Source organism: Phoca vitulina, unplaced genomic scaffold, assembly GCF_004348235.1.
Source record: "Phoca vitulina isolate PV1807 unplaced genomic scaffold, GSC_HSeal_1.0 scaffold4, whole genome shotgun sequence".
NCBI classification, from domain to species: domain Eukaryota; kingdom Metazoa; phylum Chordata; class Mammalia; order Carnivora; family Phocidae; genus Phoca; species Phoca vitulina.
Window position 1 is genome coordinate 65,515,652 of NW_022589707.1, and position 27,711 is coordinate 65,543,362.

Below are 27,711 nucleotides of genomic sequence, written 5' to 3' on the forward strand. Positions count from 1 at the left end.
TAAAAAGTTAAATTAACCAAAAATAAATGATATAATTTTGGGTAATCCTTTATTTGGGTGGTTGTTCCAAAGTTAACACTTACTGAACCACCTCTCCTCATCTTCCTACTTGGGAATAAGTGCATTGGGAATGATTTGAGGCACCAGTTACGGTTGAGTATTCGGAAGTAATTTCTCAAATGTTTTACAATGATAAGATATGCGTGGATGAGGCTCCACTACCTAGGTTTAGTTCACTACCATTGTCACTGCCCTCTGGTTTATAGTCACACCGTTTTCACAGCTGCAGAAACTGCTGCTTTATTCTTATCCTTTTGAACTACTGATGTATTCCTCCCAAAAGCCCTGTATTAATAGCTAGGTTGAGGGGGTGCCTAGCTGGCTCAGTCCGTAGAGCATGCAACTCTTGATCTTGGGGTCGTGAGTTCGAGCCCCACATTGGGTGTGGAGCTTACTTAAAAAAATTAAAAAAATAAAAAATAAAAAAAGAATAGGAATGCTTTTAAAAAATAAATCAAAGTTAGGTCAAGCTGAACTTGTAGGGCAATTACCATGGGGATAACTGGGGTTCCAGAGCACTGTCCCCTGCCCCTTACCTTCTAGCTCAGAAAGTAATTGAATCTTAAGCTCTTAACTCCATGGTTTCATCATACTGACAGCTCCATCTCATATTCTAGGTTGTCTGTAAATTAATGTGCTTGAGTATGCTTATATTTGTAGAAAAATTTATATATCCAGGATTGGGATAAAATTGAGCTTTGTTTTCATTTGAAAATAGAGACTTACTCATTTATAACATTCAAAAACATAGTACTAATATCAGAAGAGAATGTACTTAAAAAGACTTTGCTGAAACTTCAAAAGTATTCATTTGCCAATAAAAATATAACCAACAGGGTGAGAAACCTAATATCCTTTAACTGATATTTGATCATCATATAAATTAAGGATAAAATAATCTTTAATAAACATTAATAATTTATGTTAATAAGCAATAATTCATTTAACTATAGTTCCTAATGCTCTCTAAAGAGAAGAAATTATATTTTTAAAAATTCTGTTAAGCTTCTGAATAGCTCTGTCAGTAACATCCATCTTCTTTTATAAAGTAATAGTTAGATGAAATCATATCCTATGGAAGATACCCAATCAATTGTAGGTTTCTTGAACAGTACCAGATGCAAAATGGAAAATAAAAACTATAGAGTACATGGATGATTGCTTACAACTATGAATAGATCTTTTATTTCCCAATTGATTTTTTTGTCATATTAGAGTTTAATAGTAAGATTATTAAGAAGGTACTCACTTTAAAATCAAGGTATCTATGTATGATACAAAGAGTGACAAAATCTTCAGCAGATAGGCCAGGTAAATTTTCAAAATCTAAACAAAGTTTATAAAGAAAGAATTACTGTAACAAAGCAAGTGATTCCAAAATGTATGTATCTATCATAAAAACTAATGCCCAGAGTTAGTTTTTATTTCATCTTGATTATGAAAAAGTTAGTTCTGTGAGCCTCTGGCTTGCTGAAGAGTGTTTGACAACTTTTTTCCTTAATAGGAAGCAAGGACTTTAAAAACTCAGGTATTTCAGAATTCTAATGTTTAAGCCTAATCATCTAAACTCACCACCTTTAATCCTGGAACTGCCTGGGGAGCTTTGAAGGATGCTGATGCCTGGGCCCCAAACCCAGAGATTCTGATTTTAATTGATCAAGGGCATAGCTTGGGCATTGGGATAACAATGGAACATGCACTTATCTGTATAAAGGGACTTTTGATCATCATGTTTGAAAAGACTCCAAAGCAAAATCACCTGGCAAACTCAGCAAAACAGAGTCTCTTGAGAATTTGACAAGTAGCTTCTTACCCAGCTTGCCCAGCACAGCATAAATTTTTGCTCTGATATTCTCGGCAACATCCATAACTGCAAGAGTCGGGCAGTTTGCAGGCAATGGCATGATTTTTTGCTCTTCTTGGAAACTGGTAAATAGAGGTTTCTTTGTATCTAATCATTGCATATCATGAAAACAGAAAGGACAGATAAAAACATTAGTAAATTAATATCTAATTTTGAAATTTTAGTCCAGACATAGAATATATAAAAATATTATAACAATAAAATAGTACATTGTATATGGTTATTCTTTTGAAAGCATTAGTAATCAGTTATTCCTCATTCTGTGGCAAAACTTAAAGCTTTCATTTTAATTATACATAAAATATAGAAATTTCACAAAATAACTTTTTAAAAAGTGGAACTCTTATGTAAATAACTTTTCTAATTTTGAGATCCAGAAATTGAATAATGTCAGTTTAACAAATTTGTAATCTCCTTTGCTATTGAGTTCTATATATTATGCTATAAATATAAAAACAATTTTATGATGTTACAGATCAAAACTCAGAAATAATAAATAGAAATAGAAATCAGAAATTAAAGGGGAACTATTTTCATTTAAAAATTAACAATACTAACAGTTTAGATGAAAAGAAACTTAAGGGGCTTAGAAAATGTACTCTAGAATTGTAGATTGCTGGTAATTAAAATTTATGAATATTTTATTTATTTTTACTTAGAAAATAATTTCTTCTGGGGCTCCTGGGTGGCTCAGTTGGTTAAGCATCTGCCTTTGGCTCAGGTCATGATCCCAGGGTCCTGGGATTGAGTCCCACATCGGGCTCCCTGCTCAGCAATGACTCTGTTTCTCCCTCTCCCTCTGCCCCTCCGCCTGCTTGTGCTCTCTCTCTCTCCCCTCCTCCCCCTCTCTCAGGTAAGTAAATAAAATCTTTATTTTATTTTTATTTTTAAAGATTTTATTTATTTATTTGACAGAGAGACACAGCGAGAGAGGGAACACAAGCAGGGGGAGCGGGAGAGGGAGAAGCAGGCTTCCCGCAGAGCAGGGATCGTGATGCGGGGCTCAATCTCAGGACCCTGGGACCATGACCGGAGCCGAAGGCAGACGCTTAATGACTGAGCCACCCGGGTGCCCCAATAAATAAAATCTTTAAAAAAAAAAAGAAAACAATTTCTTCTTTTATATAAAAAGTAAACTTGCTTCATGAATATGAATCAACAGAAATGTACAAAATACTATAAAAATTGTTTTCAGGCACTCTATTTACATCCCAAAGTTAATTGGTGAATGAAATGTTACTGAATCTATTTGTAAAAGCAAGTAACTCAACGAACTTCTTTAGGACATGATGTTAGGTTTTTTGGGTTTGTTTTTTTTTTTTTGAGTTAAACAATATAATCAAATATCACTTCCTGAAAATATTCTATAAAAATATGAACCCGCTACTAATTTACTTGGTTTTCTTCCATTCATTCAGAATTTGATAGCAAGTTTTACAAACTCTTGTGAAAAGAACTTTAAACAAAGGGGTGGAAGTCCTCATACTTCCCTAATATCTTCTAAAGATCTCTTTTTAAAAATATGGGTGAACGATGAATAAGCCCTGGGGATGTAAAGAACAGGGTGGTGACTACAGTTAACAGTACTTTATTGTATATTTGAAAATTGCTACGAAAGTAGATTTTAGGGGCGCCTGGGTGGCTCAGTCGTTAAGTGTCTGCCTTCGGCTCAGGCCCTGATCTCAGGGTACTGAGATCGAGCCCCGCATCGGGCTCTCTTCTCAGCAGAGAGCCTGCTTCTCCCTCTCCCACTTCCCCTGCTTGTGTTCCCTCTCTCGCTGTGTCTCTCTCTGTCAAATAAATAAAATCTTAAAAAAAAAAAAAAGTAGATTTTAAAAGATCACAAGAAAAAAAAATTGTAACTGTGTGGGATGGATGTTAACTAAACTTATTGTGGTAATCATTTTGTAATATGTACATGTATCAAATCATTATATTGTACGCCTAAAACTAGTGCAATGTTATATGTCAATTATATCTCAATTAATTTCTACTACTAACAGTTATAAATACACTTACCAATGATCATCCCGTGTTTATCACGTTTTACTCCCAGTTCTTTTTCTTCCTTTCTCCACAATTTAATTAAAAGACTAGCAGCTGTCTGGTCCTTCTTCCCTCGCCAAGCATTGACATGAGCCGCAGTTTTGGGATTATCACAAAATTCAACCATTATTCCAAGTATTAGATTACAGAATTTTTTTTGATTCAACTTTTGCAAGAAAATGGAAAAGGAAAAGAGTTGCGATAAATTTTAAGAATTATTGCCTTCAAAAAAAAAAAAAACCAAACAAACCCTAAGAAACACTTTTATTAACCAGTAACTTTCTTCTAAATGACTGCCTTAAAAAATTCACACTCTACTTAAGTATGACTTGGGACAATCTCATTAAAAAGTATGTTTTCAGACATTAAGAGTTAGAATAAAAAGAAAAAGATTCAATATAATTCTGATGTAGTCATAAATATATGTCATGACCAAAAATGTAATTGATTTGGTTCAGTCCAGAAAAAGAGAGATTGTAAAAATAAGTGAAGATGTTCATTTTAAGTGGAGCAAGGTAAACAGTACTATACATAGTTCACTGTAATTATAGGATCTTTCCAATTTACATGCTTTATTAAGGTTTGTAAAGACTCATAACGACTACAACCTTGTTGTGACTAAGAAAATAACTGATGGTAACTGCAAGTGGCAGTCACATTCGAAAAAAAATCAAAATGAGATGTAATTTTGTATTTTGCAAAGTAAGCATTTAAGAAAAATTATCAAGTATATTTCCTTTGTTTTGATACTAGCTTTCAGCAAACCAAAATTTAGGTATAGAAAAGTCCATCTAGAGTTATATTCTCCACACAGTAATAATTTGTGTCTGGAATATTTTTTGTTGATTAAATCATAGTATACCGCTAATAGAATATAGCACAGGAAACATGTAACCTGTTGTTTAAACTGCAAACATTATCAGTTTCCTCTTTTATAAAATGAAGGATAATATTACCTGCTTTAGAGAGTTATTATGATGAATTATACAAGACTGCCTGGCACATAGAAAGCTCTAAATAATATTTAACATTATTAGCAATTATTATCATTGCACACTGAATAAATATTTTAGCAGATTGTATTAAACAGAGCCTCAATTGGGTTTTTATTCCTATACTTCACTTTCAGGAGAAAGAGGCAAATTTCAAGGGTTGGAGTTGATTAAAAAAAAAAACTTCATTAAATAATATTTGTAATCTGCAATTAACTTGATTGATTTAATCCACCTTAAGCACAATCTAATAATTATATTTATAAAAATAGAAAACACTTACATGGCAAAAATATGTGTCAGTAACTATTCCAAATACTGTATGTAAGTGTATATGTGTATATATATGTGCATATGTGCACATGCACACATAATCACTCATATAATTCTCCCAACAGTGCATGGGATAGATACTGTTGTTATCTCTGTTTTACAGATGAAGAAACATATAACAGAGATGTTAAATACTTGTCCAAGTTACACAGCTAACAAGTATTGGAGGCCTCAGTCAGACTGACTGCAGCCTATGCTCATAACCACTGTGCTATATGGCTTCTCCTACCAGTCTTCTTCATGCCTTTCCATCAGAGAAACCCTAATGGTGAAGGAGAGTGAACACAAGTGAGAAATGTCTTTGAAGTCTTTTATATAACCTTAAATATTCACATCGAATTTAATTATTTAGAATATACATGTTTAATATAACCCCCATTTCCTAGTCTTTAACTAAAAACAAGATTCTAGGAAGACGTGCCAAATTAATTCTGTGACTTTGAGAAACTCCTGACAAATCACTACGTGTCTCTGGGCATACTTGTACTCTCATCAGAGAAACATGGTGAGCTATAGAGCACTTAGTAAAGCCACACATATATCTTTCTGTTATTATGTCCAATTTTCTGAACCTTCCAAGGGCTTCTAGTTATGACTCACTCCTGTTTATCAAAATGGGTTATTATTATTATTAATTTATTTTTTGTTTGTAATGTTTTATATCTAATGAGTTTGCTCTCCTATATGTAATGCCAACTAATTTTCTTTCAGAGAGATGAAGGGACACAAATCACTTTAGTACCTTTGCTAAATCCAAGTAGGTTTGTTATTCTGGTTTTTTTTTTTTTAAGATTTTATTTTAATTTATTTGAGAAAGAGAGAGAGAGAACATGAGAAGGGGGAGGGGCAGAGGGAGAAGCAGGCTCTCTGCTGAGCAGAGAGCCCGATGCGGGGCTCGATCTCAGGACCCTGAGATCACGACCTGAGCCGAAGGCAGACGCTTAACCGACTGAGCCACCCAGGCGCCCCACGGTTTGTTATGTGTTAGTAAAATCATGAATGGTGGCAGTCAAGGCAGCGCCATAGGTAGGACTCTACATGAGAATAGCTCTCAAAGTTGTTTTTCTTTTTTTCTCAAAGTTTTATTGAAACCAAATTACACTTGTCCCACATCATCTTGACATGGACCTACTTAGAATTGAGGCCAGTAGGGAATTACTTTGAGGATAATTGAGGGTCTTTGCCATTCTTTGTTGGTGTTAGATGGCAACTGTCTTTTCTGGCAAACTTAATATACTCATTCCTGCTCATTCTGTAAAATGGTCTAAGACACACTCGATTCTTCACATTACCTACAAACTATTCAGTTCTTTAAAAATGCTAATCTTTACTCCTTTGTCTAATGTGGCCCTTAACTTTTAATACTAAGAGAAGAAGCTAGACGTTATTAATAATGCTTATGGGTTTTGATGTTGTCTAGCATTTCACAAACTATTTCTTTAAAGGTGGGTGGGAAAAATCCCATAAAACAAACTATCTGCTGTTATGTGTTTGGGAGTGCTGACCTAAGTAAATAGGTTTCTTCACAGGAGGAATTTTCAGAGCCTTTATTATGCCAATGCAATAATAATGGATCTTCAAGTGAGATTTTGTTTTTTAAAACAAACATCTAAACAATTTGTGGGCATATTTAATTATAGAATAGTGTTCTGTGGCACTTAGTTTTGGAAAGAGTTAATAAAAACATATTTATTTATTTGTTTACAATTATTAACAATCATACTTACTGCCAGTAAGTCCAAAAGGAGAAAAATGCCTTCCTTTTCAAGAAAGTAATCTTCTGAGGGATAACACCCCAAAATACAGCACCTTAAATAAAAAGGAAGTTACTCACTTAACAAGGATTCTACTGTCTCTATACTATTGTCTACTTCTATATTTTTTGAGTGTTTTAGATGCCTCATATAACAGAAATAATGTATAAGAGATAGTCTTCTGTCTCACATTTAGACAGAAAAAAAAAAAAGATAGTCTTCTGTGACTGACTTATTTCACTTAGCATAGTGTCTTCCAGGTCCATCCATGTTATAAATGGTAGGATTTATTTCTTTTTTAAGGCTGAGTAATATTCCATTATATGTATATACCATATTTTCTTTCTTTATCCATTCATCTATTGATGGACATTTGGGTTGTTTCCATATCTTGACTATTGTGAATAATGCTGCAGTGAACATGGGAGTGTAGCTATTTCTTCAAGATCCTGATTTCAATTCTTTTGGATATATACCTAGAAGTGAGATTGTTGGATTATATGGTAGTTCTATTTTTAATTTTTTTGAGGAATCTCCATACTGTTTTCCACAGTGGCTGCACAATTTGCATTCCCACCAATGTCAAGAGTTCTCTTTTCTCCACATCCTCACCAACACATATCTTTTTTTTTTTTTTTTAATAATAATCAGTCCATCAGGTATAAGGTGATAATTCACTGTGGCTTTGGTTTGCACTTCCCTGATTAGTGGTTCCATAGGAATCTTAGGATTGTTTTTCTATTTCTGTAGAAAAATATCTTTAGGATTTAATAGGGATTGCATGAAGCTATACATCACTTTGGCTAGTATGACATTTAAACAATATTAATTATTCCAGTCCACGAACACAGGATTTCCTTCCATTTATTTGTGTCTGCTTTAATTCCTTTTATCAGTGTTTTACAGTTTTCACTGCATAAGGTTTTCACTTCCTTGGTTACATTTCTTCCTAAGTACTTTATTCTTTTTGGTTCTATTGCAAATGTGATTGTTTTCTTAATTTTCTTTTTGCACAGTTCATTATAGTGTGAATAGAAATGTGTATAGACATGCAACTGATTTTTTTATTATGTTATGTTAATCACCATATATTACATCATTAGTTTTTGATGTAGTGTTCCATGATTCATTGTTTGCGTATAACACCCAGTGCTCCATGCAGAACGTGCCCTCTTTAATACCCATCACCAGGCTAACCCATTGTCCCACCCCTCTCCCCTCTAGAACCCTGTTTGTTTTTCAGAGTCCATAGTCTCTCATGGTTCGTCTCCCCCTCCAACTGATTTTTGTATTTGATTTTGTATCTTGCAACTTTATTGAATTAATTTATTAGTTCTAACAGTTTTTTTGGTGGCATCTTTAGGGCTTTCTACATAAAAGATCCTGTCATCTGCAAACAGAGATAATTTTACTTCTTTTCTGATTTGGATGCCTTTTATTTCTTTTTCTTGCCTAATTGCTCTGGCTAGGACTTATAGTACTGAGTAGAAATGGTGAGAATGGGCACCTTTGCCTTGTTATAGATCTTAGAGGAAAAGCTTTTAGCTTTTTACCATTGAGTGTGATGTTAGATGTGGAATTTTCATCTATGACCTTTATTGTGTTAGTTTCTTCTCTACTTAATTTGTTGAGAGTTTTTATCATGAAAGGGTGTTGAATTTTGTCAAATGCTTTTTTTCTGCAACTACTGAGATGATTATGTGATTTTTGTCCTTCGTTCTGTTAATGTGGTGTATCACATTGATTTGCTTATATTGAACAATTCTTGCATCCCAGGGATAAATCCCACTTGGTCATGGTGTATGATCCTTTTAACGGGTTGTTGAATTGGGTTTGCTAATATTTCCTATAGGATTTTTGCTTACATGTTCCTCAGGACTGGCCTCATAAAGTGAATTTGGAAGTGTTCCCTTTTCTATATTTTGGAAAAGTTTAAGAAGGATTGGTATTAATTCTTTAAATGTTTGGTAAAGTTCACCTGTGAAGCTGTTGGGTCCCGGGCTTTTTTGTTGGGAGGTTTTTGATTACTGATTCAATCTCCTTATTGTAATTGGTCTGTTTGGGCTTTCTATTTCTTCTTGATTCAATCTTGATTGTATGTTTCTAGGAATCTATTTCTTCTATATTGTCCAATTTGTTGGCATATAGTTGTTCATAATAATCTGTTATGATCTTTTTTATTACTGTGGCATCTGTTGTGATATGTTCTATTTCATTTATTTCATTTATCTTAATTTTGAGTCTTTTCCCTTCTTTCTCTTAGTCTAGCTAATGGCTTGTAGACTTTGATGTCTTTTTAAAACAAACCATTTTTTTTTCTATTCTCTCATTTATTTCTGTTCTAATCTTTATTATTTCTTTTATTTTGCAACTTTGGACTTAGTTTGTTCTTCATTTACTAGTTACTTTAGGTTTAAAGTTAGGTTGTTTATTTGAGTCATTCTTTTTTTTTTTTTTAGGTTTATTTATTTTGGGGGGAGGGGCAGAGGGAGAACAGACTCCCCATTGAGCAAGGAGCCCTACACGGGGCTGATCTCAGGACCCATGAGATCATGACCTGAGCTAAAACCAAGAGTCTAACTTAACCAGCTGAGCCACCCAGGCACCCCCATTCTTCTTTATGCTTATCGCTCTCCTTCTGCATTTCCCCCCACTCATGCTCTTTCTGTCTCTCTCAAATAAATAAATAAAATCTTTTTAAAAATTACCTCATTAACATAAACTCAGATGTGGCTGAAAGGGGCTTGTTATGAATAACAAAAGACACTACCTTCATAGTTATTACTCTGAAGCTATTACAGGAACTGAGAATAAAAGACCAAATACTGTAACAAAAGATGTTCTCATTGCTCTTATTGATTAGGAAATGACAAAAGTTTTAGGAGCTGTGTACTAGGAATGGACCAAATATATATTTCTTAATATAAAGCACAATAACATAGCACTTAAAAAGAATGTGTATTCTGCTGCTATTGAGTGGAATATTCTGCATATGCCTGTTAGGTCCATAGTCATTATTTTTCCCCCCAAATATGTTGCAGTGTGGCTTTCATGAGTCCCACCCAAATAGGACAAAAGAAATGTGTTAAGTGTTAATGATACATGAAACTCAAGTAATTTTGTCCAAGACAAAATTTTTTAAATTAATGTTAAGAAAAGCAGTATGTGTGTATGTATATATGTATGATTTATTTTTTGCCCTTTAGGAATGCTAAAAAGTTTGAGAAAAAATATTGCTTAGGAAATACCTAATCAATTGGTTTTCAGCTCTTTGAAGAGGAGATGAATGAGGAATTCAACAGTCTTCAAGTATAAGAATACTGTGTAAGAGTAGATGCTTGTGTTTTCCCAGATGAGGCCAAAATGGAATGGATTCAAATAATAAAAACAAGGATTTAAGTTTAGATACAATAATGGTTTTATAAATGAGCTATGGACAAGATTACTTTCCAAAGGACATTGGTAAGTGTCATTTCTGGACTATTGAAAAAGGTATTGGAAGAGTTATCTTTCTGGTGTGGTTTTGAGGGAAGAACTTTTTTTATGAAGTAAGCAAACTTTTACTGAAGCTTAAATTATGGTACAGAAATACATTTTAACTGATCTAAGTCCAACACCATGAAGAAATTATAGCACCAAAATGTTCCCTCCTCTATCATGCATACTAGGATTAATTTTATTTATTTATTTATGGTTTTTTTAAAAGATTTTATTTATTTGACAGAGAGAGACACAGTGAGAGAGGGAACACAAGCAGGGGGAGTGGGAGAGGGAGAAGCAGACTTCCTGCAGAGCAGGGAGCTGGATGTGGGGCTCGATCCCAGGACCCTGGGATCATGACCTGAGCTGAAGGCAGACGCTTAATGACTGAGCCACCCAGGCGCCCGGATTAATTTTATTTCTATTCAATCCACAGTTTTAATTTTTCTAGGCTTTATTTCATACGAATTTATGTAGTTTTTCAAAATTGGATAGAAATCTTAAATCTATCAGGAAAAAAAAATCAGACCTCAAGCCAACAAATATCATAGAAGTAATTTTCTTGTATTGAGGTTCTAACTAGGGTACAGTAATACTCACCAAATGCTGTCCAATGTACTAAAAAGAAGTACATTATAGCCTAATCCAGTCTGTAACTTTGTGGGGTCTGTTTTCATTACACGAAGAATTATATCCACTCCTTCAGTTCCAAAAATTTCCTAAGAGATTTATTTAAAATTATTTTTTGAAATAATCTAATTCTTTCCTGTTTCATCCCGTCCCCTAAAACTCTTTATACCAGAAAAATAGAACAACATTGTTAGTTTTATACAAATATTTTTTTTCAAATTTGCACTCACTCTCAGGAATTTAAGACAAATTATTATAAAGCTAATCATTTTTAGAAATGGTATCAATCAATATGCCAGCTTAATGTCCCTTTCTATTTTTTGTTTTTTCCCTTTCTTTTTTAAAAAAATAAACCATAAGCTTGCCCCATGATTTTCTTCTGCATTATAATAATGTAGTCCAGTATCCTGTCAGATGAATACTAGGTAGCAAAAACTAATCTAAGAGGCTAAAATTCTATCATGGAAGACTTTTTAATATTCCCAAGAGAGAAATAAACATCTAAATGGTAGTTAAAACCTTTAATAATTTATATTAAGTTATTACCACTTATTATTTGTTGCTTACCAATTACCTTTCTCATTGTTTTGTTGTTCAGTTCTGGTACCCAGTAAGCAAGACTATGAGTATTTTTCCAGAAGAACACAGGCACAGGGTGGCAGAATATAAGAAAAAATTGCATCAAAGTTCAGAGCTGGTATGCATTTACTGTTCTTCTTGCCTCTCACTAGACTCCCTCTATTGGAAACTTCATAATTCAAAATTTTTATCTTTCCAATTCTGTCTTTTGCTATTTAAGTTATTAATCTTAGAGACTCAGAGTTTGTTACAAAATTTAAAAAGATCAAAGGGAATTAAGCTCTTTTTTTCTAAGTTTTAGTTCTAGGTATGAACCTGATTTTTTTCTTTAAGTTTTTATTTAAATTCCAGCTAGTTAACATATAGTGTAATATTAGTTTCAGGTGTAGAATTTAGTGATTCATCCCTTATATACAACACTCAGTGCTCATCACATATCCATCACCCTGAATCCAATTTAAACTCAAAACAGCATTTATAATGTGATAGCCACTTTGGAAGAACTGTTTGCCAGTTTCTTAAAAACATATACCTACTTTATGAACATAAATTGCACTCCCAGGTATGTATCTAGGAGAAATGGAAGCATTAGGTCCACAGAAAGACTACTACAAAAATGTTCCACTGAAGGTTTATACATAATAGTCCCAAATGGATACAACCTAAGTGTTTATCAATAGGGGAATGGAGGAAAAAAAATGGGTATATTCAAACAATGAAATACTATTCAGCAATAAAAAGGAATGAACTGCTGATATTTGCAGTAACGTGGATATATTTGAGAAATATGATGACAGGACTAGATATAAAAGAGTAAATCACATTTATATGTGATTCATATAAATCACATTTATATGAATGTGATTCCATTCATATAAACTAAAAGAATAGGCAATACTAATTTATGGGGACAGAAATCAGAATAGTGGTCACCTGAAGGCAAATAGGGGGATGGCTACTAAGGGGCATGAAATAATTTCAAAGAGAATAACAGTCATCTCTGTTTTAATTGAGGTATTGGTGAAATGGGTATATACATTCATCAAAACCTATCAAATTTACACTTTATATATATATATACTTTATTGTATATAATTATACTCTCCTTATAAAAAAGAATATTAAATTAAATCCTCACAAGATTAAAAAAAACCCAACATTTATGGACACCAAGAAACAGTTCATCTGGATTGGAAGATCTGAACAAAACTTTGATTCACAGGCATACATACCTTCCTAGGAATATGATGTTCACAAAGACCAGATAAGATAAGTAATATATCAGATTGAATTTCCAAAACAATGGCTTCTTCTTTGTCATTAGCCTTGCTTATTGTATTTTTAAAAACTCCTGGTGTGAAAAAATTGAAAGAATGTAAACTTATTGGACATTGTATTTTTATTTTGATCAATTACTGTTTTGAAATCCCTTCTTAAAAAAAATCTCTTCTTATAAACTTTCAGTTAGAGAAACTATTTTAAAAGGAGCTATTTTAATTGCACAGTTATGTAGAAGCTGTAGACAGAAGATGATAAGTGGATTCTTTGAGCTCTGAATACAATCAGTAGCCCCATATATATAGCATTTCTAGTACAGAATTAATGGAGTGTTATTAAAAGATGCCCTAACAACCTGATGCTTTGCGCAGCAAACAGAACTGTTTATAGAAATATGCAGTGTCATGAGGCAGAGATGAGTGCCTTTGCAAATATATGACTAAAATGCCTCATCACAACTTGCTCATCTCTTCATGGTTAACAGGGTCAATTTTAGGCAAAGATAGAAGACCTCTCTAAGTATGTTTTTTCTTCCTGTTACTTCTTTCTGCATTCTCTCCTTATGCCTACCTGGAGGTATCTTCAATAACTTTAAGTAGCAGTATTCCCATGTCCTTTGAAATATCTCCCTTGCTTCTAATCAAAATTTAGAAAGACTGGAAAATAGCCACTTATACTGATGGAATGACAGTCACAATAAAATTTTGCCTCATAAAGGAATTTTCCTTTAAGCTTTAAATGAGGAACAAAAATCATTGCTTCTCTATTAAAGGGGTCCTTGGCACTACCAGGAAGGAGTGGACTTATGTTCCAAAGTAAGAGGACAGGGAAATCACAACTTATTTCCAGAGCTGGCCCTGAAGGGATGATTCTTGGTCCTGTTAGGATGAATGACAGGTGCAGGATCAGTCCCTAGCAGAGCTAGTTGAGCATGCTGGAGGCTCAGTTCAGGAGCATGCCAGGAACAGATGGGCCTATGCTCCTTTATTAGGAACATGTAGGAATCCAACCTGGTTGGCCACAGGTCTGCTTCTCCTTTCTAGGTGATCTCATTTTCCTTCCTACGTGAGTGCAGGCATGCCACTTTCTCTGTTGTCTGTAACACATGTTATGTTTTGAATTATTTCCTTCATATTTCAGTATCCTTTAGCTCCCTGCCTTTACCCTGTCCTTGTTCTATTCCAAGTCATCTGATAATTTCTTCCAGATTCCTTTTCCTAAAACAGCACCATGCATATAACTTCCCTGATCAAAACCACTAATGGCTCCCCACATCTAAAGAGGATGCTATTTAAAACTCTTCCTAGCTTGCCTCCTGAACAGACATATTATATCTCATATTACTTGTTTTCATAAAACATTTTTCCAATGTGTTTTTTTATTTTTAAATTGAAGTATAGTTGATAGATGTCTTCATAAAACTGACTTCATTTAAGCTAGCTCTGAACACACTGTCATACATATTTTAACACCATGTCTCTGCTTATGCCGTTCCCTTGCTTTAAAGACCATCTCCTCTTTTCCCTCTCAGAACTAGCTTTACCCTCACATCCAAGCTCAATAAAGGTACTTAACAAGATTACCTAGCCTTAAAAACTACTGAAACCTCTTGGTGTCTGTGGTATTTACTCTCTGTATTACTCATTAAGGGCCTTGCTGATGGTGTAGGGTAACATGCTATCTTTCTAGGATACACATCTTTTTTTTTGTTCTCATTAGGGCAAGGTCCACAGTGTCTTGTTCTATATATGTTTGTGATACCAGTGCTTGCACAAAGAGTATTGTAAACATTTGCAATTACAATGCAGTTACTATTTGTCGAGCTAACTATTTGTTAAGTCCTCTGTTAGATTGTGTAAGCGAAGGAAGGTTACTGCCTCTAAGAACTCACATGATAAAGATCAGCTTCTTTCAAGTTAAAGGGAAAAGATCCTAAGAAGAAAAGAACCCTTTTCTCTACCCCACACCTCCTACCCAGGTAAGATTAAGACTCTTACCTGGACATATGAAATATAGTATTTTCTGGACTCCATCCAGTTAGGTTGGAACCTTAACACTGAGTTCTGTACAATGGGATGTGCATGGAAGTGATAAAATCTACTTTCAGGTTTGGTCATCCTCAGTAAACTCATCAGAAAGTGTTTTGCTTAGCACCCTTTTCAGTATCCTTATTTTAAAGAGCACCACTCCACTCCACTAATGATGGAAGAGTAGGCACTTTAACTTAACATGTAGAAGAGTTTTTGAGCAGGCATTTGTAATTAATTGACATCCAGCAAATTATCTCTTACTCATGAGGCAATCACTGAATTTGAATATGACCAAAATAGATCTTTTCAAAGTCAGGAAATGTTACGGCCAGAAGACTACTTATTTTTTAATTAACAAAGGTAAAAAGCTTTTGTTTGGGGTTCTGAATTTTATTCTGAGCTCACATGTATGTATTTTGGGGATAAGGTGATTCATTATAGTCAATTCTAAGTTGAAAATCAAGGATATCCTGCTATATCATAACAGAAAAGAATCTCCTGTGTACATTTCTGTATATCCCAGCATACTAGTGTTCTGGTATGTCAAATGCACTGTAATGTTATCCTCTTTTAAATGACTTCAAAAGCCTGGCCAAAAAGTGGTCATCTTACTACCAGAAAAATGAAGATAACAGTAGCCCATTAAAAAAAAAAAAGATAATCCTAAATGAAATAGTATCTGGAGTAAACAGATATTTACAGAATGAGTGATCATGATGTTTTAGTAATGACAAACTGATTTATAGCAAAAATATGAAACAAAAATCAAGAGAATATTCAGGAGTTTCTTAGCTAGAATGATAAAATAAATTTGTAAAAAGCATTTTAAACAAAACCTCTAATTTATAAGTATTCTACTTTGATAAGTACACAAACATGTTTTACCTATCAGTTGCTGAATTGTTCCCTTTTCACAAAGATCACTGTTTATAGTCTCATCCTCAAGGTAGACCATGGCTCTCAAGAGTCTTAAACTGTAACGCATCTGGGCAAACTTGTTGCCACGGCCACCTGTACTATGAAAACTATTACCATGGCTGAAGAAAGAATCTGTGGAGAAATATTAATAATTTAATACCTTACATCAAGAAATTTAAAGCAAAAACATTTCAAATAAAACAGAATATATCAGATACCTTATATATCTACCCTTGAGTTTAAGCAGATGTTAAAATTTTGTCATACTTGCTTTAGTTTTTTTTTTTAGAGGAATAAATATTATCCTTTCCCCCTTCTCCTATTCCCAGAATAGAAATATGCTTTAAAAATTTACTTGAGGGGCGCCTGGGTGGCTCAGTCGTTAAGCGTCTGCCTTCGGCTCAGGTCATGATCCCAGAGTCCTGGGATCGAGCCCCACATCGGGCTCCCTGCTCAGCGGGAAGCCTGCTTCTCCCTCTCCCACTCCCCCTGCTTGTGTTCCCTCTCTCGCTGTGTCTCTCTCTGTCAAATAAATAAATAAAATCTTAAAAAAAAAAATTTACTCGAATGTGTCATATTGTGTGTATCTTTTGTAACTTGCTACTATTACTAAATATTATGCTTTTTAAAGTATTTACATTGTCACAAGCAGATCTAAATCATTTAATTGCTTTCAGCATTCATTTTATTTGTTTTAGAGAGAGAGAGAAAGAGAGAGAGAGAGTGTGGGATGGGCAGAGACGGAGAGAGAGAGAATCTTAAGCAGGCTTCATGCCCAGTGTGGAACCTCATGTGGGGCTCAATCTCACAACCCTGAGACCATGACCTGAGCTGAAATCAAGAGTCGGATTCTTAACTGACTGAGCCACCCAGGCGCCCCTTGGCAATCATTTTATAAATAAATCACAGTTTATCCATTCACTAGTACAAACTGCTACAATGAGCATTCTGGTTCATGTCCTCTTATTCCCACTGAGAAAGGTTTTGCCATGTGACACCAGAATCATATAGAGTATACCCACACTGAATTTTACTAAAGTTCCTAAATTGCTTCTCAAAGTGGTTATATGGACACAATGTACAAGACGAATAGATTTTCCCAATCTGTTAAATGAGAAATGACAGTTCATTATTATCTTAATTTGTGTTTCTCTGATTACCAATAAGATTGAACATCTTTTAATGTTATTTTTAAATTTGAAATTTTGTCTGTGACTTGGCAGTCTCTATTCTTTGTCTACTTCTTTGCAGAGTTATTTTCTTTTTTGAGTTCTTTATGAGTCTGGATTCTAATCCTTTATCAGTCACAGGGGTGGAAAATATTCTCTCAATTTGAGATTGTTATTTTATTCAGATTTAGTCATACAGCACTTCTAAATTTTACATTATTAAATGCATTAATCTTCTGTATAGTTTAAGTTCTTCTGGTTTTTCAAAGTCTTTTCCTACCCTGTTATCATAAAGATATTTTCCCATGTTTTCTTCTAAGATTTTTACAGTTTAACTTTTCATATTTAGGGATTTAATTCATTTTGCACTTGATTTTTTTTAACAAAGTGAAAGAACCTAATTTTTATTTTCATTGAAGGCAATAACATTTTCGTTAATGCCAACCTCCCATATATGCTATTTCATTGGTCTATTCCTTGTCTAGTACCATACAGTTTAAATTATTATAGCTTTATGGTAGGTCTTGATAAACAGCAAGGCAAGTTCTCTTTTCTTCTTTACAATAATATGCATTTTTTCAAAGGTTCTATGTTTAAAGCTAAAAAAATTAAAAAATACTGTTCTGAGTATTTTGTATGGGTTAAAAATGTAGGTTCTAGAGCTAGACTGCCTGTACTAAATCCTGGATCTGACACTTCCTGTGCGACCAAGAACATGTTATTTAACTTTTCTGATTGAGTTCTACCCATTTGACCAACATGGATAGTAATAGTACCTTCAACCCCTGGATTTGTTGTGAGGACTAAATAAGTTAATACTTATAAGGTGTTTAAGGCCTACCACATAGTAGGTACTCAATAACTGTTAGCTATCAGTCTTCCCCATGTTAGGCAGCATTTCCTCTTTTGCTTTATAGTATTTTGTAGACATAAATGATATAAAGGATAGACAGAATAATTGTTTTATTTAATGCATAACAACTTAACAAGAATAAATTTAGTAATTCTGCGTATTAGAAACTAGAGAATAAAAAAAATCAGCTATAATTTTTTTCCTTCCTCATGGATATATGATTTTCTTGATCTACTGAAAATGTATCATATAAAATTATTTCCAAAGCAAAATAACTTCCAGAAAAAAAATGCAGTAACTCCCTTATAAACATTTTTTTAAAAAGAAAGTATTTCTTATATCCTTTCTAAGAATGATGAGAATTGAAATAAAGTATTTGTACAAATTGGTAGTCTGCTAATTTGGTAGACTGCATGTGGAATCATTACTTCTGGCTGGGGATTTTAAACTCTATGAAGGTAGGGATTTTATTTATTTTGAATATAAATGTATCTTTAGCAGCTAAAACAATCTAGTACCTAGTAGGCATTCAACAAACATTTGTTGAATGAATAATTAAAATATTTCCAGGACTTAGTATAATTGTTGGATAAGCCTAATGATACAAAAATTTAAATCAGGTTATATGAATGATTTCTTTTACTGAGAGGTATGCATCAATTATAGTTACGATAATTACTAATGTGTCTAACCTTAAATGAAATCTCAGATTTTTTTCTTTAAAACAACATGTAAATACGTGAAAATCAAAGGGAAATCAGATCTATATTTTTATTTTTCTTTTCTTTAATTAATTTTATTTTTTCTATGCATATATTGAGAGTTAAATTGAAATATGTAAATTAGAATTTTGACAGATACCACTCACCTTCACTCTCACACCATTCTAGAAATGCAAGGACTCGAGCATTACCCTGACACAACATATACTCTTCTGTTAATAAAGGAGCCACTGATGACAAAGTGACAATTGCATGCAGTTGTAATTCTTCATACTGTGCCGCAGACCATTCAATTATTTTGTGTTTCTCAGGCTTTTTAAGATAGGTAAACAAAGCCAAGATAACTTTGCCATCAATTAATAGCTATGAGGAAGGGCAAAAAGTACTTTGTTAGAAACATAATTAAAACAACTTTAATCTAAGAAAATTAAAGATTTCCAGTGTGATGTTTTATTAGGAATTTAAAAAAATTTCCTTCCTAAAGATCCCAACCTACAGTAAGTACCAAAAACAAAACAAAACAAAAACAAAAACAAAAAACAACCAGTTGGCTGTGATCCCCTTATCTCGGATATGCACTCTCTAGCTGACAATAATATAAATGTATGTTAATTTTTTTGTCTATGCTTATATATGTAATTTAACTCCTGCTTATGATCAAACCACAAGAGCAGAAAATTTGGGGCAAATAAACTGCTGGCATTTCTCTCTTCCCTTCACTTTTTGAAAAAGAAACATTTCACAGACTCAACTGTGTACTATAAAAATATCAATTTTTCCAAAATAATGACTGTGGCTAATTTTTTTATTTTTATTTTTTAAAGATTTTATTTATTTATTTGACAGAGAGAGAGACACAGCAAGAGAGGGAACACGAGCAGGGGGAGTGGGAGAGGGAGAGGTAGAAGCAGGCTTCCCGCGGAGCAGGGAGCCCCATGCAGGGCTTGATCCCAGGACCCTGGGATCATGACCTGAACCGAAGGCAGAAGCTTAACAACTGAGCCATGCAGGCGCCCCATCTGTGGCTAATTTTTAAGCACTTGCAACAGAACTTATACAAATATTCTAGTCAACCAATGCCACTCAGGTCACAACCCATATTTATAATTACATGCCTAGAATTTTAAAATTGTACTGAATCCATGATTTCAATAAAATAGAAAAATGCATAGCTATTATAATATGACAACGTAGTTAATATTATGGCTGATTCTGATTGATGCTTATATATGGTTCACAAGATAGCAGCAGACAATGTGCCATATTCTATTCAATTTTCTTTTCATTTGGCATTATTTTATAAAGACTTTTTCACAATAACATCTATGAACTTCTCTAAATTTTCTACTAGTCCACTGGGAATTAACACAAGATTTAGAATTGAGAAAGCAGGGATAAGAACAACAGCTAGTTCTAGCATTACTATAAATGTTAAGTGGATAATGTTTTCAAAATACTCCATGAACTAAAACTAACAGTACACATATTCATTATCACTACAATTACTGGGCCACAAACATACGACATAAAAAAAATTAGTTGATTCCACCTCTCACATAGTGCTTTAAGAAGCTCACCATAGTCTTTATGCCATTTGACTCTGTTGTCAACTAAAGTGGTTTATAAACTGTAGTGTACATTTTGTCTCCATAGAGATTTTAATAGTTATATAATACTTCACTGTACTAATAAAACCATATTTTATGTAATGATATTCTATTTGGCATTTCAGAAAATACATTTAGATTCTATAGAGCATATATTTTTGATGTAAATAATAAAGTTGTAACTGTAAAGACAATTTTTTCCTTCTCTGAGCATATTTTAGTGCGTATATATGTGTGTGTTCCTCAAAGTGGTATTACCAAAAAATTCTGAGCTCTTTTAACTCTCATAATAATTCCATGAGATAGGTGTTATCCTCATTTTGAAATTAAGATATCTGGGATTGGGGCACCTGGGTGGCTCAGTTGGTTAAGCATCTGCCTTCAGCTCAGGTCATGATAGGCCTGCATGGGGCTCCCTGCTCAGCAGGAAGCCTGCTTCTCCCTCTCTCTTGGCCTGCTGCTCCCCCTGCTTGTGCTCTCTCTCTCTCTCAAATAAATAAACAAAATCTTTAAAAAAAAAAAGATATCTGGGATTTACAGAAACTAAACAGCCTATTCAGGATCACATTGCTGAAAAATGACGGCACTGCATTCTGCCTGACTAAAGCCTTAACCACAATATGGTCAGAGGTAGACTATTAGGCTGGATGGGCCTATATGGATTTTTTTTCATTTTATGTTTTCTTATTCAGGAGATCTAAATACATAAAAAAATCTCTAAGGTTCTCCTGCCTTTTTTTGTTTATGTGGTTTAAATTTGGTGAATTCACTGTTTATTAACAGATAAGCAAAAGAAATTTTGAGAAGATGAAATTCTGGCCAATAAGAGTTACTTTCTATGGTAAACATATGGGTTAATGAAAGATTTGCCGTCATGACTTTAAAAAAGTTATACTACAAAGTGAGACACTTTGGTTATTTTTTACCTGTATAGTAGGTAAATCTTTACATAAGATCACAATTATATTGAATAGCAATTTCTTCAATTCAAAATCTTCATAGGAATTAGAAAGCTTAAGACCTTTTACCAAAGGATTTTGACTTTTAACTGTGAGAGGGGAAAAAAAAGAAAATAAAGTAAAAGCTAAAATAATGTATAAGATTCATCAAGATAATTATAGGTTGAAAGTTTTATGGTTTTTACCTTCATTAAAGGTTGCAAATAGTATCAAATCCCTGGTAAAGCCACATTCCTAATATAAATACACAGAAGGATAATTTAATTAGATGGAAATTACAGATGCCTATATTTACCTAATATTTATCTTAACCAGATTCCCCTTGTCATTCATTTGAATTCATAAAGTACTAATAATAGAAAGGGATGAAAGCAGGAAACATACAGCCCAATAAACTTGTAATTAATATAAACTTCTGTTGGCTCTAAGAAATATTTTTACAGTATTCTATGAATATTTTATAAGATGCTGTTTAAAATTTGGTAATTACCCAAAATGTATTAAGACTACAAATTACTTATCTAATTCATTATCTATACCTTTAAGTGACAAAATAAGGGTGAAAGATATTTTCGACAATTTTTCTTCTTAAACAACCCCCCTTCCCACCTTGACCCCAACCACTCTCATGTGAAAAGTTTCGTCAAGAGATAACATAACAGTTCCTACTTAACATGAAAAGCCCTGAAGAATAACCAGAATTCCAAACATTTCAGCATGAGAGAACCCATTCCTGCCAGAGATATCCTAATTGGACTTTTTAATTAGGGAGAGTTTACAGGGGCAAACCCCTAGGCTTTTGAGCTTGCAGTGTTATGGTGCTACTGCTTTAGGATCCATATGGCTTCTTTAAATGTGAAGATGTTATTTGACTCATAAAACTCACCTGAATGTTTGCAAGGATGCTAATGAGAATTTATTAACTAACCAGGGGCTTCCAAAGAAACATAGGTTTACCCAAACATTGCAGCCTTGACCAGAAAGCTAGGTAGGATTGTTGCCCCCATTTACACATATAAATTCTATGATTGTTCTTTGTTGAGATCATTTGATAACCAATAATCATTTGATAATCATTTGATAACCATTGGGGTTGAGGACTTCATTCCCAAATTTCCTTTAAATACAACTTAGAAAGTTTGTGGCTATGTGAATATCATTGCCAAAGATCTCTACTCTGGGATGTCAATCATTCAGTGATTTTTACATTATAAAATATGGGGAGGCTCAGCTTCTGGGATGGCAGAGTAGCTTCTATAAGAAACCTTCCTACAGGTAACAATTATAAACTCTGAACAAAATATAAAAACAACTGTCTTGTGACAAGTAGATACTGGAGGGGAGTCAGAACTTTGAAGGAGATGGTACTGCGTGAGTTTCCCTTCTTTAAAAAATGGCTTTTAGATTGAAGCCAGGCCCTAGTCCACACCATGTGTGGATGCTACAACTCAGGATAAAGCTGTTATCTTAGTGGTTTGAACACTCAGAGGGCAGAGGTAATCTCAGGGCAACTATTGCTCCTGAAAAGTGAAGGGAGAAATCCCATAAAGGAGAGAGCTGTGGAAAGGGAACTTCAACTTCCGTGTATAAACTGCCAAGTCTCTGGCTAATGCCTGAATCATGCTAAGGCAGGGACTACTCAAGCATCCTAGGTAAGGCTAAAAGAAATGAATTGAGATTTGACCTGCCATTCACCGTAGGGATGAGGAGCCAAACTAAATGCCTATTAATACAAAAGAATAAATATTTTTCAGAAGAGTACACCAGAATCCATGGTAAAGATGCTCATATTAAACAGAAAGACAAGAACTCTCAGCAGAGAAATAGAAACTATAAAAAGGAAACAAAAATTCAAAAACTAAAAAAGACAACATCTGAAATAAAAATGCACTGGATAGGATTAATAACAGAATGAAGATGACAGGGAAAACAAGTCAGTGAATTTAGATATATAGACCAATACAAATTATCACATCTGAAGTATAGAGAGAAAAATGATTGAAAAAAGTGAACAGAACCTCACGACAAACATGCATGTAATCTGAATTACAGAAGAGGGGAGAGAGAGAAAAGGGCTGATAAAATACTTGAAGAATAATGACCAAAAATGCTCCAAATTTAGTCAATTTACATACTCAGGAAGCTCTGTGAATGAATCTCAAGCAGGATAAATACAAAGAAAATCACATCTTGGCACATTACAGTAAAACTGCTGAAAACCAAAGGTAGAGGGAAAATCTTGAAAAACAGCCACAAAGCAAAGTGATACATTGTCCATGGGGAAACAACTTGAAATAACAAATACTTCTGATCAGAAACATGAGGCCAGGAGACAGTGGAACAATAGCTTCAAAGTGCCAAAAGATAAAAATGTTCAACTTAGAATTCTATATTCTATGAACACAGACCTCAATAATTAAGCTGAATTAAAGATATTTTCAGATAAAAGAAATTAAGAGAATTTGTTGCCAGCAGCCAGCAGATCTGCATCATAAGAAATGGGAAAGGAAATTCTTTAGGTGAAAGAGAAATGATGCCAGATATAAACTCGTATCATCAGCAAGGAAAGAAATGCATCATAAATGGTAAATATGTAAGCGAATTATAAAATATGAAAGAGAATCTCAAGTTTCCAAAAGGTTGTAAAGAACTGGCAGAACTACTGGTGACCATAATGACATTATAACATAACTTGCTATCACAACAAAGTTAATAAATTTTACAACGTTGTTTAGGACTCCTTCCCCCCACACCAGCTATTTCCACAATCAAAATTAATGCAGTTTGACTCATACTTACGATCATTGGTGCTCCGGGATTTTGAGCTATAATTGTAGTGATTACTAATATATCATTTCTAAGCTGATGATCATAATGACTAAAACCTCTCATAAACAGATTTTTAAATACTTCCTTCAAAGCCCTGGAAAGTAAAATCAGATCTTTAAAACAGTATTTCCATACAAATGCTACTTAAGTGTCTATCAACAAAATCCCCTTTTTTATATTATACTATTCATTTCAAAGTATTTCTGACCTTTTCTACATTTCCAAATATGCCATAGAATTCAAGTCTGTATCAGATAAGAATCCATCAATCCAAATCTATACCTGTGGGCAAAGTGACTGCTCTAAAGTAAAGATTAATTCATATCATTTTCCTTTTTAAACTACTTAAAGGTTTTTCTTTAAGATTAAAAAGTCCTACCTTCTTACCAAGGCTTATCAAGCCTTTCATGTTATGGTCCCTGCTAACACTGTTCGCTTCATCTCCCACGATTCTATTTTCTGCTCCCAATATATTGAGTATCTTCCAGTTTTTTATTTTGCTAAGTTCTATTTTCACTTCTGTTCCTCTGTCTAGGATGCTCTCTGAATGCAAAACTCTTCTGTGTTGCCAGTTTGTATTTATCATTTAGATACCAAATTAGGGTTCATCAGGTTCATCTTTTTTTTTAAGATTTTATTTTTTTAAGTAATCTCTAAACCCAGTGGGGGGCTTGAACTCACAACACCGAGATCAAGAGTCGCATAGTCTACAGACAGAGCCAGCCAGGCGCCCCTTACTTGCCCTTCTTATGATAATAGTTCCCTTATTTCTATTTAGGCATTTACTCTTTTGGTCTTGCAAAGTTGCCTTCAACTTCCTTTTAGCCAGAGCATTTCTCTGTCACTAGTAAATCATTCTGGAATGGCATATGGCCATCCCAGACCACTCAGGACCAACAGGGACTCAATTCAAAGAATTTTCTTTGGCCTTTCAGAAGAGGAAGTCTTCTCTTCTGCTTGATTTGGGGTTGTAATTATGTGAAGCTAAACTTCCTTTAGGTCTCACCATGTGGAGCTTGGGAATAAAGCTAACACCGTGGAAGACTGTAGAGGGATGATGAAGGTCACATCCTGTTATTTGCTGAGCACATGAAACCAGTTTTATCCTTGACCTTGTAGTTATATAAGCCCATAAGTATCCAATGTGGTTTAAATCAGTTGGGTTGGGTGTGTGCTGAATCACTCTTTTCTAGAGAACATGTAGCACCTGTGATAGTCTCTTTCATAGCATTTAGTTGCCTGTTTACTTGTCCATCTTCTAACATAATGCAAATTCCTTGGAAGCAGAGATCATGTCTGCATTGTTTTCGTTTGTATTTCTACGGCCTAGTACTGAAGTTGGCACAGAGCAGACAATAATTATTTGATGAATAAATAACTTAAAGGCTCACTTATATTTTATTGCTAATGCTTATTGCAATATCCAGAAGAGAGTAAGTATTTAAAAATAAGTTATTGAATGAACAAACAAAATAGTTCTTTTAAATGTCTAATTTATTTTATACATCTTCAAAGACATAATTTAGTTTTGTTAACAAGCTACTTTAAAAGCTTTCCAAATAGAAAAAAAAAAATGGCTTGCTATTGCACAGATGCATTTCTACCACAGCATAAAAATGATGTCCTGAAACATAGTCATTACATGACTCAAAAGCTTAATTGAACACAAATTCAAACAAAGACGTTAGTTCTGTTATTGGTTATCATTTTAAGGTTAAAAAACATTCCTACCTAACTGTTTACTTACAGCAAACATTCCAAGTTACTAAGCTGTTGTATGATTTCTTCTTTTGGAGATTTTTCCAATAAATTCCAAAGTATTTCTGATGAACGAAACAGAAGCTGTCCAGAGGGATCTGGGTCATTGAGATGAGCACAGATTCCACTGGCTGCTTGTGCTTTCATCATTAAAGTGCAATTAACTTCTGAAAATAAATTTAAAAATTATTTACATTGTACAGTCTTGACATGGTTAAATAGAAACAAAAATAGTTGAGAAAGAAGTATTTAAATTTAATAATATACAAACCAGAAGTTGAGAGATGTTGCAGAGCTTTAAGCACCCAAAGTTTCTCAACAAGTTGATTTTCAAGTAAGGTCAATGATTGGACCATTGTTTTTGCCAATCCTCCGACCTCAGCCATCTTAATCTTGTATGATGAACTTGCTTGCTGGTAACCTAACAACAATTAGTTAATAAATATGTAAGTTACCTCATATAGTAATCATCTATGTTCAGACAAAGGAATGAGTAATATTATTAAACGACAGCAATAACAAATTTAAAAAAAAGTGTATGGCATTTTAAAATGGTATTGAACAGGGATAGGCAAAATTTTTTCTTTTTTCTTTTAAGGATTTTATTTATTTATTTGACAGAGAGACAGCGAGAGACGGAACACAAGCAGGGGGAGTGGGAGAGGGAGAAGCAGGCTTCCCGCTGAGCAGGGAGCCAAATGATGCAGACTCAATCCTAGGACTTCAGGATCATGACCTGAGCTGAAGGCAGACGCCTAACAACTGAGCCACCCAGGCGCCCCTGGGCAAAATTTTTCTATAAAAGGCCAGGTAATGAGTCAATTCAAAAATTTAAAAAATTAAATTTAATATATATATTATATATATAATATAATGATGTATGTCCTCCTTATAAAGGTCAAGGATTTAATTATTTCTTTGGAGTCTTCCAGCAGAATAGACAATATCTAAAGAGTAACTGGGCAGAGTCATCATAAACATTTTCCAAGAATATTGACTCATCAAGACACCTGGCTCAAGGGCATAAGTGACTTAATGGAGACACCTATTGTTTCTGGGAGCCTGAGAAGACAGGTGCACCTGACCATAATCCTCAATAAAAACCACAGGCCCCAAGCAAGGACAAGACTCACTCTTCTTTCCTTTCTGAGTCTTCTGGATGCTCTGTCCATATCTACACTCTCTCTATGTCTTCAATAATCTCTGCTCTCACTTCCACTTGGCTTGTGTTTGATTCCTATCCTGCACAGAGCCAACGACCCTTTTGGCTGGTCCAGTGGGAACCCCTCTGGGTCCTCGGACCTAGCTCACCTGCATCAATCCCACTGTGTCTTTCCAAGTTCAAAGAGAATGAGAAAGAATATTATTTTACAGACATAAGTTATTACTAAAAGACCTTTGAAAACTTCACCTGTAATATGCTTCTTTGGTGGTTCTGCATGATAAAAGTCAACAATACACTTACAAATTTGTATCCTCAATTCAGAATTTGGTATTTTCATTAATTCACCTGCCAGAAAGAGAAATGACTGCTATTTAATAACACTGTCATGTTTACTTGCAAATTTAAATGTGTTAGTAATATGATTAAAAATATCCTCACTAGAAGTTCAAACTGGACCATGTAATTTTATACATGCACACATGCATACGTGAAATATCTTGGACCTAGCCTTATAATATTTGGCCCCTCAATCAACTCAGCCTCTCCTTCCCGGGAAGAAAAGAAGAAAATATGGTTAATAACATAAATAATGGAACCAGATTGTTTAAGATTAAATACTGGCTCTGCCACTTACTACCTATGTGAACTTGTGTCTTACTTTTCTCACCTATAAAATGTGTATAAC

General features: G+C 34.0%; 1 protein-coding gene across 2 annotated transcripts in view; it reads right to left on the minus strand.

Moving 5' to 3' along the window:
- The window catches only part of CFAP69 (cilia and flagella associated protein 69), a 56,309-nt gene that overhangs the window by 4,843 nt on the left and 23,755 nt on the right, over positions 1–27,711 (minus strand). For both annotated transcript variants that reach the window (XM_032402220.1, XM_032402219.1), the window contains 14 exons: positions 27,273–27,371; positions 26,133–26,282; positions 25,851–26,028; positions 24,074–24,197; positions 21,460–21,508; positions 21,242–21,363; positions 18,855–19,071; positions 15,932–16,096; positions 12,971–13,089; positions 11,130–11,248; positions 7,023–7,104; positions 3,944–4,136; positions 1,874–2,011; positions 1,310–1,386 (listed from right to left, as the gene is read on the minus strand). In XM_032402220.1, coding sequence (XP_032258111.1) covers positions 1,310–1,386; positions 1,874–2,011; positions 3,944–4,136; positions 7,023–7,104; positions 11,130–11,248; positions 12,971–13,089; positions 15,932–16,096; positions 18,855–19,071; positions 21,242–21,363; positions 21,460–21,508; positions 24,074–24,197; positions 25,851–26,028; positions 26,133–26,282; positions 27,273–27,371 — 1,832 coding nt within the window. The remainder of the gene's footprint in view (positions 1–1,309; positions 1,387–1,873; positions 2,012–3,943; positions 4,137–7,022; positions 7,105–11,129; positions 11,249–12,970; positions 13,090–15,931; positions 16,097–18,854; positions 19,072–21,241; positions 21,364–21,459; positions 21,509–24,073; positions 24,198–25,850; positions 26,029–26,132; positions 26,283–27,272; positions 27,372–27,711) is intronic.